The sequence below is a fragment of the Canis aureus genome, chromosome 6 (genome assembly GCF_053574225.1).
Source record: "Canis aureus isolate CA01 chromosome 6, VMU_Caureus_v.1.0, whole genome shotgun sequence".
NCBI classification, from domain to species: domain Eukaryota; kingdom Metazoa; phylum Chordata; class Mammalia; order Carnivora; family Canidae; genus Canis; species Canis aureus.
Genome location: NC_135616.1, coordinates 51,845,149 through 51,858,883, shown reverse-complemented (window position 1 = coordinate 51,858,883; position 13,735 = coordinate 51,845,149). Strand labels below are relative to the sequence as shown.

The 13,735-nt window shown below is 35.7% G+C and overlaps 1 protein-coding gene across 7 annotated transcripts in view; it reads left to right on the top strand.

The window, feature by feature from the left end:
* Positions 1 to 13,735, top strand: part of NME7 (NME/NM23 family member 7) — a 262,104-nt gene that overhangs the window by 67,857 nt on the left and 180,512 nt on the right. For all 7 annotated transcript variants that reach the window (XR_013381904.1, XR_013381906.1, XR_013381905.1 and 4 more), the window contains exons 4-6: positions 3,749 to 3,859; positions 7,258 to 7,308; positions 10,114 to 10,321. Coding sequence is in view for 2 of the 7 variants with exons in the window: in XM_077901583.1 (XP_077757709.1) it covers positions 3,749 to 3,859; positions 7,258 to 7,308; positions 10,114 to 10,321 (370 nt within the window). In the remaining 5 variants the exon portion in view is untranslated. The remainder of the gene's footprint in view (positions 1 to 3,748; positions 3,860 to 7,257; positions 7,309 to 10,113; positions 10,322 to 13,735) is intronic.

Below are 13,735 nucleotides of genomic sequence, written 5' to 3'. Positions count from 1 at the left end.
CTGGTGAGAGGATCACTAAAAGGCAGATCCTCACAGCAGGGGCCCCAGTGAATCACACCTCCTGGTATCCATGTCCTTGTCTAGTCCTTTCTCATTTTGACTCTGGACTTGACCATGTGACTTGCATTGGCCAAAGGGACACCAGCAAATATGTCTCAAGAGGATGCTTGATGAATGGTTGCACATTGGACTTTATGTGGCTATATATGAAGAAACCTGTTGTGGCCTCCTAAGAATGAAAGCCCATGAGGAAAAAGAAGCCTTGCTGTCCCACCTGACCTGCTAGCCACATACAGCTGTGTGAATGATCCCTAGTGAAACCACTGCCCAGTCACCTACAGAATCTTGAGAAATTGTTGTTTTGAGCCACTACATTTTAGGGTGGTTTTGTTCCTGGATAGAGAACAGGTTCCCAAATCAAGTTTGGCCACTCACCACTCAAAAATCAATGCTTCAGAGGCAAGGGATGGTGGGAAAGAAAAGGTTGCTTTATTTAGGAAGCTGACAACCTGAAAAGATGGTGGACTAATTCTCAAAGCCCATCTTCTCTGTCCCGGTGAAGCCACCGGGTCTTAAAGGGGAAGGCACAGGAAATGGTAGAGGTGACATGGAGAACCTGCAGGTTGTCCAAGTGGTTAGCTGTGTCAACATGAACAGACTTGCTGGCATTAGTGGCAGCTGTTTTCAAATGTGGTAAGGCCTTATCTTCTGGGAAAGTCTGGTCCTTCACTTTTCAAGGCCAGCGATCTGCAAATCTCTGGGAAAGTAGGTTAGACCTGCTACAGCCAAGGGACTTAGGTCAGCAAACAAGGAGCGCAGAAACTTGGCCCACGTTAACCCTGTTGGCAGGTTGGTGTGCTGTTCTAATTTGTTATACAGCAATAGAGAACAGTGGCGCTATGAATGTATTTCTGTGGTCCTATTGTTTCTTTGTGTGCTGTCTTCACTTTTAAATGACACACATGATTCTTCATGCCTGTCTTATTTTGTGTATAGAATAAATTTTAATTATTATCTATTGAACAATTAAGCAGTGAGGACATGATAGGCAAATTTATTTAGAGTAATCAGCCCTTTGCCTCCTGTCAGCATTTCAAGAGAAAATGAAATTGTATTTTAAATTGTTTCGTCAGTTTTGTGTTTTCCACGTTGGTTCTTGTTCATAGAAATTGATGACTGCTGCTGTGTTTTATATTTTCTTTAAGAGCTGTGGTTCACAGAGTTTCTTCCAGAGTTTAGCATAAACAATTTAAGGATTAATTTGGTTTATAATATGAGTATAATGTGTTATAATGAGAGTTAAAAGGTGAAGAGTTTTAATTCCATCTTCAGTGAAGCTATACAATATAAAATACTGTCAGTGACTCATTTGCTTCAAAATAAAGGAAAGGATTGTCTGGCATAGCTTGTAATAAACAAACTGAGATGAACAATTTTTGTTATTTAAAAGTTTTAAAAGCCAGTCAGGAGTCACATCCAGTGGTAAGTAAAGGTATTTGAATTATATTTTTGTTACATCTTCAGTCATGCCTGTTCTCATAGGGGAAAAAAGCCAGCTATGCTTCTTAGATGGAGTCCTCGAATTAATGCTAGTGTGTCAGAACAACTGGGAATAAAGAAGGGAAAATGACAGGAGTTCTTTATCATAATTTTACATGTTCTATAAACTGAATTTCTCCAACTGATCTGATTTTTATCTTGCATTTGCAAATATTACCCTTGAGGGTTTTGTGATTATGCTCCCTTTTGATAATACTCAGTGTGACATTATTCATGGTGTGGAAAGAGTGCAGACCTGGATGTCTTGTGAGGGGAGTGTTCTATCCTGAAGGCGTGACTGACCCACTGTGTGACTTTTGGCATGTTAGCTCTTTGGGCCTAGTTACTACATCAGTAGAATGAGGGCGTTCAGGTGATCTCCATCACCAAAAATCTACTAATTCTGGGGCTTCATGGTGGGGATAGTGCTTTGCTCCCGTGTATCCTCTTAGAGGAAAGTGTGATTTTAAAAGTTAGCATGATACTCGCCATCTGTATATGTTGCCAGGTAAGAAGACATTTGGTTCTATGTGCATCCCTTGTGCTATGCTTGAGTGTTTAAAGAAGAATTTATAATTATTTCCAAATCAGTGATGCACTGCATAGCATACATTTGTTAAAAGTCAAAGAGACCAAGAATCAAATTCATAATATATTAAATGCAACTTTTTAAAGATTTGTCCTCTTTTTTAAAATGTGTTCTAAGAAACAGAAATATTAAAGACTGCTGTTTTTTAATATGGGGACCAAGAGCAGGGTGCCTTCAAAATGTGCCACTTTGATGGAACTGGAGGGTATTATGCTGAGTGAAGTAATAAGTCCGTCGGAGAAGGACAAACATTATATGGTCTCATTCATTTGGGGAATATAAAAAATAGTGAAAGGGAATAAAGGGGAATGAGAGAAAATGAGTGGGAAATATCAGGGTGACAGGACATGAGAGACTTCTAACTCTGGGAAACGACAAGGGGTAGTGGAAGGGGAGGTGGGAGTGGGGATGAAATGACTGGGTGACGGGCACTGAGGGGGGCACTTGACGGGATGAGCACTGGGTGTTATGCTATATGTTGGCAAATCGAACTCCAATAAAAACATATACAAAAAAAATGTGCCACTTTGATGTATTGATTATTTAAAATAAGAGTTACTAAAGAAACCGCCAGCGGGAGGACACTCAGACTCTCTTCTGTCCTCCTGAACATAGGAAATAAATCTCCCATGTAAAAGGTACTCTCTCTGTAGTAAGAAGTAAAAAGACATCATAAGAGAGAGGAACCTTAAAGCCTACCTAGCTTTAGAAGCAAACCTTGTTACTTTCTAATCTGCTACTTCTGTCCAAATTCTGTTTAGAATTCTTTACTAATTAAAGCTCCTAAACATCTGTTTTTTAGAAAAATATTTTATTTTATTTTTTTAAAATTTTTATTTATTTATGATAGTCACAGAGAGAGAGAGAGAGGCAGAGACACAGGCAGAGGGAGAAGCAGGCTCCATGCACCGGGAGCCCGACGTGGGATTCGATCCCGGGTCTCCAGGATCGCGCCCTGGGCCAAAGGCAGGCGCTAAACTGCTGCGCCACCCAGGGATCCCGAAAAATATTTTATTTTTAAGAAATCTCTATACCTAATGTGGGGCTTACCTCACAGTTTTGAGACAAAGAGTCACAGGCTCTACCGACTGAGCCAGCCAGGCTCTCTACATCTGTTTTTTTTAATCCTGTCAATCCCTCACAAATTTATTGTCTCCCTGTCTAAGAAGTATAAAAACTGCCAGTTTTGGTCATTTATTGGGGTCTCAATTTCATTTTTGGGACTCCATGCACACGTAATAAAACTTTGGATTTTTCTCCTGTTAATCTGTCTCCTGTATGTTTAATTCTTAGTGCAGCTGGAACCACTTAAGAGGTAAAGGAAGTATTTTTCCTTCCCTACATTAATTTGGGCATATTAAACATGACAATTTTAACTTTTTTTTTCACTTTCAGCTTTTATTATTATTTTTAGATTGGGTATATAATTTTTATTTTCCTGGGAAAAATAGTAAGCTTACTTTGTATAAATATTTCAGAGACCTTTAATATACTTATTTTTATGATTCATTTTGATGTTTGATGATCTAGGATGATTATTAAGGGAATTGCCACTGCTTGGGAATTATAAGTAAAAACTGAACTATTTTATTTTCAAACTTATTCTTTATATTCTTACAGAACATTAGCTCTGATTAAACCAGACGCAGTATCAAAAGCTGGAGAAATAATTGAAATGATAAACAAAGCCGGATTTACTATAACCAAACTCAAAATGATGATGCTTTCAAGGTAATTTGTTGATCATTTTCAGTTACATAAAGTCTAGTCCTTCTTCTTTCTTTTTTTTTTTTTCCTTCTTCTTTCTTAAATCATCTTTTATGTTTCATGTCATTGTTTATAATAAAAACATCTCACTGAGTGGCAAAGAATAGAATAGTAATCTTATTAGAATGAGAATACAGTATGATACCAGGTTATTAGATTAATCAATAATGATTGAAGTCTAAGCAAATAGGAATTGTGAGATTGGACCTGCCCCATTATTTATTTATATAAACTCACTATGTGCTAGGGTTTTTAAAAAACACTTTACATATATTAAACTCACAGAACCTTCATAGCCACTTTATGATATAGATGGTTAAAATCTCCATTTCACAGATGAAGAAAATGAAGTGCAGAGAAAATTGTCCAGAGTCATACACCTAGTAAGTAGTGCAGTTACATGCAGTCTGGCTCTAGATTCTGCGCTTTGAAACATAAGCCTCCTGGCTTTCTAGAATATATGTAAACTGAAAGACCTTACATGGGGGAATATTCAAATTAAATATATGTCATTATTGTGGTAAAAGTGAAGGTATTTTGTTAAGGTTCCTAGAGATTAGACTTATAAAAGCTGTATTGACTATCTACCGCTATCCATTCACTGTTCCTTTTCTCCCAGAGCCAAAAATGCAACTGCCCCATATGACACAGACTATGTTAGCTATTATTGTTAGTAGCAGTAATACTAGTGATACTATTATTTAGTGGAACTGAGGTCTTGACCCTTTGTAAGTAGTTAATTGTCTTATTTCTGTGTATATCAAGAATGCTCTCATAGCAGGCTGAATTCTGGAGAAATGACTTTGAATAGTTTTAGTGACATTAAAAATTGTTGATGTCTCTATGCTGCTACTGCTTGATAAATTTGGCATCAAACTCCCCATGATAAAGATGCCCAAGAAAACTTAACTGCTTCCTTAAATTCCTTAATTTTTATAGTACCTCATACATCTCTATTAATATTACTAATATTACTATCAAGTCTTAGATTTTGCCCAACTTAAAAGCTAGTCTTTTACTCTCATGTATGCTAGGCAGAAGATGTGGGACATCTGGGTCAGAGATAAAAGACTTTATTATGGTACTGCAGGCAGGCAGCATGAGCATCATGCTTATGATGGTTCTTCTTGCCTCCATGTCCTGTGGGAATACTATGATATGGATCCACATGTATGTTGTATACATAGTTTGCATCAAAGCTGAGGAGCTTTGAACTTGGGTTATCCACTGTTTCATTAGCAACCATACACAAGACTGCTCTCTGTACTGAAGAGAAACGTGACCTCATCCCTCAAAAGTTGCTCACTGTAAACAAAACTCTGAGAACAGGCTAGGATAAAGGGCAGTTGGGGCTTTGTGTTCTTGATACCCAGTAAGACATGCTAGGAGTCTGGACACCTGTGGAGGAGTGTCTCCCAGGGCTTAAATCTTTGCTAAACTCATTTTCTCAAATGTCAGTTCCTCCCTCATGACAGTATCTGAAAGGCACCAGCTGAGTTCCATCTGAATTTGTACTTCCTAGTTCTTGGATTAGTGCCTGATTCAAGGTAGGCACCAAGTAAATATTTCATGAAGGCATTAAGAGATAAATCTTTGTGGGAGAATAGTTTCTTTATAAAAACACAAGATGTAACAAAACAATAGCAAAAAACTCCCTTTGGTGGTGATGCACATGTTAGTATTTCTCTCCGCCTCGACTTTTTAAGGGAGAAATTGCATAAGGATGATAGGAAAAATTCATGAACTCTCATCTAGATTTCAATTTTGTATGTTGAATAGAGGTAACTATAGGATCAGTGACATGTTAGAGGAAAACAATGAAATGCCTTTAAAAAAAAAGATTTTATTTATTTATTTATGAGAGACACACAGAGAGAGGCAGAGACATAGGCAGAGAGAAGCAGGCTTCCTGCTGGGAGCCCCATGTGGAACTTGATTACAGGACTCCAGTATCACACCCTTTGCTGAAGGCAGATGCTCAGCCACTGAGCCACCCAGGTGTCCCTCAATGAAACACTTTCAATAATTAAAATTTTTCTTTTCATCAACATTAAAGAAAATGTTGAAAAACATGATTTTTTTTCTCTTTAAAGTAGCTCAGCTTTTATGTAACAGGAAGGGAATAAACAGAGATTTGCAGCCAGAGATTTGGGTTCAAACCCCCTCATCCAAGTTATGTAATCATGCTGAATTTCATTATTTTCATATGTAAAATGTAGGAGGTCATACCTATTTCAATATATTATAGTGAGAAATAAAATAATTTAATGTTGGCATAATAGGCCTAGAAACCTGAGTTTTCTTCCCCTCTCATTTCTTGGGATGAATTTTATTTATCATATTTGCATAGTATACTTTCATAATTTCTTCATAGCCAAAGAAAATATTTCAGTATATTTGGTTTGAATAAAAGAATGCCCTGATAGAGTTTATTATGTGGATCCATTTTGTAGTAGGCCTGTAAGATCTTGAAATATTACATACTAAATTTTATTACGCATGAAAGATAATCCTTTGCTAGAGGACACTTGAACTTCTCTGATGTTTTAAAAAGTAGACACATTTGTCACATACTGTGAGCTCAGCTTAAAGTCTATAAAACAGTCCCAAGTTTGAGAGATACCTGATTTGATTAAAAAGTTGTTTAGGCTTTTCAGCTAATCAATTTAAAGGCCATTATCCTTTCAGTGTCTCTGTAGATATTCTTTGTGGGAGTATAGATGCAAAAGATAAATCCCTATTGCCCTTATTAAATTCTGAATATCTCCATGTTACCCTCCCTTTTCTGGTGATATCAGTTAAAACATTTGTTTTTTAATACATTAATAACCAATAAGAATACATTGATATGCTTAACTTGTCAAGCATATCTTAAACACACAAGATCTAAGAGAGAAAACTATAACTATTAAGTTTAAATTCTAGTCTACCCTTTCAAGTTAAAAACCTGAAGAAGAAAGTGACTAATTTTGAATTTGAAGATAGCTTTGCATTTTTTTAATGTAACTTATTTGATATCTAAAGAACAAATAACTCTTATTGGTCAAATGTTAAACTTTGTTTCAAGAATGTTAAAGATGCTGGTGCAAAGGAAGATTGTAGATATGAACGTGAGCAGAAAATGAAATCGTGCCTCTTACATTCATTGTAATTTTACATCTTAATAGATATTCAAGTAGCAAAAAATTTGAAAGGTGGGAGGATTTGAGTAGAATATTTGGTGAAAAGTCATTAATCAGTTTACATACGGATCAAATAAATAGAGGATTTCATCTTTATTTTATTAATGCAAGCAAAAATATTTTAGTAAAATAACTTTTAAGATATAATTCTTACCTGTTGTCATTTTGATTATTTTTCAGGAAAGAAGCAACAGATTTTCATATAGATCATCAGTCAAGGCCCTTTTTAAAGTAGGTGCTGACTTTGGGGCAAGTGGGTTTTCAATGGAGGATATCCCAGAAAACTAAAGAATCGTAGTTTTACAATTCAGAAAGTTTTGACCTGGAAATCATCTGTCAAAAGGACCATAGCAACATCTTGCAGCTGTAGAGAACTGTTTTCTAAGAACTGTTTTTTTCTGTCCTTTTATTAGATTAGGATTTTTATTTCATAATTAAATATCTTAAACTATCATCAGAAGCAAATAGGATAATTTATTTAAATTATAAATGTCAAAAAAAAATTATAAATGTCATAGGTTTCTTTTTAGATTTCAGTAGATTAAAATAGAGTGATAATTATATTTTATGTTAAGTATTTTTTTAATGGTTTTTAAGATTTTTGAGTAATCTCTATACCCAACATGGGGTTTAAACTCACAGCTCTTATGACTGAGCCAGCCACGTGCCCCTGGGTTGAGTGCTTTTGTTGTGCTCTTGGCATTCCTGTGTACATAAAACGATGTTAATGGAACCCTTATTTTTTCACTAATACTTTTGTTCCTTGAAATAGAGCAACTAATATATGTTAGAAACTGATGTTCTAAATATTTGGGATGTATTTAAATTTAAGTGAATATTGTGAAAATTATATTACTATTGACAAAGAAATGCTTACATTTCTAATAAAGAAGGATATTAAGCTGCTATAATAAACATGCTATTTGGTATCCTGCATATGATAGAGTTTTTTAAAATTGTATATGAGAAAATTATTATGTTAGAGATTAGTTTAAATCAAGTAGTATAAAATATTCCCAAGCCTTGTTAGAATATATAATTTTCTTGGAAATTATTCTTTATTGTAGTCTTGCTTTATGTTTATATAACAGTACCTAATTTAATGTCTTATATGTAATTAGCATGCAGTAAATATTTTTAAGATTTTATTTATTTATTCATGAGAGACAGAGAGAGAGAGAGAGAGGCAGAGACACAGGCAGAGGGAGAAGCAGGCTCCATGCAGGGAACCTGATGTGGGACTCAATCCCTGGTCTCCAGGATCATGCCCTGGTCTCTAGGATCACGCCCTGGGCCATAGGCGGCGCTAAACCATTGAGGCACCCAGGCTGCCCGCATGCAGTAAATTTTATTAAATGAATGAATTAACTAGTTTTCTGGTATTAATGAAAGACACAACAAAAGATGTAGCTACAGTTGTTGGAGGTAGTCTCATAAAGCAGTATTTTTTATGATGAGGCACTACATTCTCTGCATTATTACATGCCACACTCAGGTCATAGGCTTAGTCTACTATGTGTTTGAGAAATCTGTATTAACAGGACATTAGGTTATAAGTTTCTTGAGGCAAGGATATCGCTGAATATTCTGATTTGTAGTAGGTAATTGTTAAGTGCTTATTGAATGGATAAACATGGATTTGTTCTCTTGATTTTGATTCCTTAAATCTATTTTTTTCCTTTTTTTTTTTTTCTGCTAAGGCCTAGCAGAATATGTATGAAGAGGTCATGTGGGCCTTTTAGAATGGAGGTTATGAATACTTCTTTGTACATCCTGTTTTTTAGAAATCCTCTTCAAAATGAATTGAAATTATTTAAAAGAGAAGTATGGAAGGGAGTCAATGATTGATATAAAATAATCAAGAATTAATAGGTATAAAAGGGTCATACTGTGTGATTTTCTCCAGGAGAATCCTGTCCTCTCTTATAGCTTGGATGAGAGAGAAGCATAGGCTTACTTTAAAAAGTATTCTGTCCCTGCCTAACACTGTGGGAGGAATGGTGTTACTTATTTCACGGTTAAATTTGTCACTGTTGCCTTGTGCATGTACAGAAGTGGCAGAGGGAAATGAACTGTTGCTTTTCATGGCTTGGGTTACTGTGACTCAGTGCTGGATTTTTAAAAAAATTTTCATTTATTTATTTATGAGAGATACAGAGACAGAGGCAGAGACGCAGGCAGAGGGAGAAGCAGGCTCCATGCAGGGAGCCTGATGCGGGACTTAATCCTGGGGCTCCAGGATCAGTCCCTGAGCCGAAGGCAGGCGCTAAACCGCTGAGCCACCCAGAGATCCCCAATGCTGGATTTTTAATCAAGAACCTGTATGTATTCTTTAATAACTTGAGATAAGAATATCCCAGAGTAGCTTTTATAGGATATTTTTTCATAAATATCAAATATAAATATCAAAAATAAAAGGATATTTTCCCAAGACCTATTAATGTCTGTTTTTTCTTTATCACTAAGACCAACTCAGTGTTTATTGACTGAACATTTCTGACATTCTTTGAATTCTAATCTACACAAAAATAAATTCTAACTGTAAATATAAGACCACTCTCATCATTTTCTCTATTATGCAATTTTATGTAACTTCAGTGGTAAACCACATGAAAATAAAAAGGAATTTCCTTCTGTACCTTTCAGAGCAATGGGAAAAGCATTAATCAGTAATATGCATTTTAAGTCACTGAAGTAGCCTTAAATTCAATGAAACACTGATATCTATCTTTCTTTCTTTCTTTCTTTCTTTCTTTCTTTCTTTCTTTCTTTCTTTCTTTCTTTCTTTCTTTTTTTTTTTTTTGGTAATGGTAAATGATTTGGCAATGCTAGTGATCTGTAGTGACTCAGACTACCACAAGACACTCAACTTATGAAAATTTTATTTTGCCAATGCATATCTCACTATATCTGGTAGTTCTGAGATCATAATATTAATGTGTGTGTTGAAATACTCTAATTGTAATATATCCTTATTAACAGAGATACGAGGTTGACAGAAAAATGAAGCAAATCAAGCTTTTATCTATTTTGTAGTGAGCTTATCCAGTTTATTACAAGTGGTCCTACTATTGCCATGGAGATTTTAAGAGATGATGCTATATGTGAGTGGAAAAGGCTACTTGGACCCGCGAACTCTGGTATGGCACGTACAGATGCTCCTGGAAGCCTGAGAGCCCTCTTTGGAACAGACGGCATAAGAAATGCAGCTCATGGCCCTGATTCTTTTGCTTCTGCTGCCAGAGTAAGGTGTTTTAAAATATTTTAATTCTGTTTTTGTTTTTGTTAGATGTTTTATGTCAGAGTAAAGCATATCTGTCATGGCTGACTTCGGGTAGGTTATACAGATGATCAAGGAGTAGAGAAAACCTTTGACCCTTTGCCTAGGATTAAAGTGTTTCAATAATATGTTTCTTTTGTGAACTGGTAACCTGGTCATGGTCAAGATAAGTGTTCTCCAGTTAAAATACTTGTCATCTCAGTTTACATTCCAAAGTCATTTAAATTATTCATGCTCATCAATGTTTGAATTACTGACTTAATGTGAGACCAGCTTATGGATAGTAAATATTCAGAAAGGAAACATCATTTAATATATTTTATTTTTGACTCAGATCTAACACTATCTTCAAGTTTAACATCCTTTTCCTGTACAGAGCTAGTGTTCATGAAAAAGTCTTTATGCTTCCTACAATTATTTCTTATTTTTAAGTCCATATAAATAAGGTGTAATACTGGGTTTATGCTGATGTTGATTTGATGAAGTTGCAAGTTTATTCTTAGCATCACAACAAGTTTCTCATCTGATGTAAGATGGTTTTTAGTCTGGTCATGCTTTCGTTAAAATAATATTAGACAGTTTTTTAATAATTGAATTTTCCTTACAGTTCCATCAAAAGATCCTTTCAGCAATTCCTTCAAATTAGACTTTGAATCTGATTGTTGTGGTCTAGGTCACTGTTATATTTTATTTGAACTACTGCAAAATAGTAGTAATTCTTCTAATTCTCTTTTCCTCTTCCTTTTCCTCTTATACTCAATTTATAAAAATTTTACCTTGCCCACATAAAATTAACTAGGCCAAGAGTGATCTTTTAAAAACAAATAAGATTAAAAATTCAATTATTAAAGACTCCTCAGTGAATTTTTATTTCTTTTATAATAGAATCACAAGCTTCCAGAGCTTCACCTGATCTGATTCCCATCTGTTTCTCCAAATTTATCTCCAAGTAGTGTCTCCCTTATTCACTGTATCCCAGGTTCACTGACCATCTTACTATTCCTTGAAGAGTGTATTTTTGCCTGGTCATTCAGTTAACAGGAAAGGAGGCAGAATAATTGAGTGGGAGTGAGGGAAAGAGGGGCTGATGAGGTCACAGAAATAGGGGAGATAGCACATGGTTTTGTAGGCCATGGTAGTATTTTTGGCTTTTTCTCTGAGGAAAACTGGGAGGTATTGCAGGGTTTTAAGTGGAGGACTGATATATTTCACTTGGTATATAAAAGGGCCACCCTAGCTACTGCAATGAGAATAGACTGTAGAGGATTAGAGTAGCAACAGGGAACCCAGTTAAGAGGCTCTTAGGATAATCCAGGGAGATGATAGCCTGCACCAGGATGGAAGCAGTGAGAGGAGTATAGAGATACATTTTAAAATGCTTTTAATGGTTGAAGGTCAAATGAGCAAGATCTCCTTCCAGATTGAATGTAGAATATGAGAAAAAGAGAGATCAAGGATTACTCCACAAAGTTCTTGGCCTGAACAACTAAAAGGCTATAATTTGCCTAACCTGAAATAAGGAAAACTATGGCTAGAGTCAGTGTAGATGGAAGCTCAGGAGTTACATTTTGGACATTGCAGACTTAACATGCATGTTAGTTATCAAAGTAGAGAAATGGTAAGTAAAAAATCTGGTTATGCGAGTTTGGAGTTGGGGAGGGAAGTCTGAACTAGTGTCATAATATGGGGTCACTGGCACCTGGATGGTATCAGAGTCATGAGACTGGTTGAGATTACCTGGGAGAGACTACTTATGAAGAAGAAAAGAGAACAAAGATGGAGCCTTTCTGTTCTAGTAAAAGGCTGAAGAGCAGCAAAGGAGGTAGAGAAGGAGCCATCAGTGAAGTAGAAGGAAAAAACTCAGACCTAATTATGTTCTGGAGGCCAAGTGAGGAAAGTATTTTAAAGAGAGAGAATGATCAGTGGGGTCAAATGAGGCAGATCTATCAGGAAAGAGGGGAGGCCGAGAATTGACTATTGGACTTTACACTACAGAATCATTGTAGAAGTTGGTAAAAGATGGAAGAATCGAGGCAAAGTCCTGCTGGAGTGGATTTAAAAGAAAATTGGAGACAGCAGATATAGAAGCTTTTTTGAGGAGTTTTGATGCAAGTTGAGAAAAGAAATAAGGTGGTAGATATGAGGAAAAGCAGGGTCTTTTTTTTGTTTTAAGAAGAGAAGAATTACAGATGTGAAAAATTGAAGATGTAGGAAAAAGAGGGAGACTTAGTGGTACAATGTCATTGATTAGGTGAGAAGGAATGGAAATTAGAGCACAGACTGCACATTGGTGCAGGGATAGTCATCTGGCACAACAAATGGGAAGGCAGATTATGTCTATGTAGATGCTTATTCTGATTGATTCACTTTTAATAAGACAGGAGAGAGCAAGGTCAAAAACAGCAGAAGTGAGGATAAGGGACAAGGTGTTTATTGGTTTGAAGAGAGAAAAGATGTAAAATAATGATCAAAAAGACTAGGAACCTTTAATCTGTGGAATCTGATACTGTCTCTGGATAGATAGTGCCAGAGTTGAGTTGATTTCTTAGATACCTTGCTGGTGTCTGAGAATTGCTTTGGTGTTCTGTGTGAGTAACCCTCCCCACATTGGAATTGTGTCTGGAACACCTAAAAGACATATTTTTATTGGATATTAATATAGGTTGTATATATTTAATACTGTTGATGCTGAAAATAAGTGGGTTCAGAAATGTAAGGGAGGGTTTATACTTTAATAAAGATAAAGCTAGTCTTGTCTTAAGTATATATGTTTGTATGTTTCTATGTTTGCACATATATAATGTGCTAAGGTTTAGAAAAATGCATATCTGCAAATACAGTTTACATAATGATTTTTTTCTTCTTTTTGTAGTGGAGAAGCTTCTGCAGAGTTAGCAGGGCATGATCTGCCCTGCTTCTGTTTAGGTCCTATTATTTTAGTGTGTGATTTGTTTGATCCTTTATCCTAAAGAAATGTCTTAAACATAATTTTTTCGATTTTGTACACTTAAATTTTTTAGCTCTTTCTGACATTCATCCCTGAAATATCCCATTGTTATGAACCTTTTAGGATATACCTTTTCTTAGCTCTTGTCTTGGGAGGAGTATTGTGGACATCACATTATCTGACTAGCTATCAAAGAGAAATTCTCTTGCTGGAACACACAGCATACATGAGGAAGTGGGGACAGTGCATGTAAATAAAAAATTGAAAAACATCATACAAGCATCCCCAAATAGTCTCTCCTTGATCTTAAATTCCTATTAGTTACTATTTAATCCTCTTTTCTGTCTTATCCAGACTATATTCACCATTTTCTCTTCTTCATTTGCCTTTGACTACTCATTGAGAGCAGTCACTACAATTTGGCTTCATCC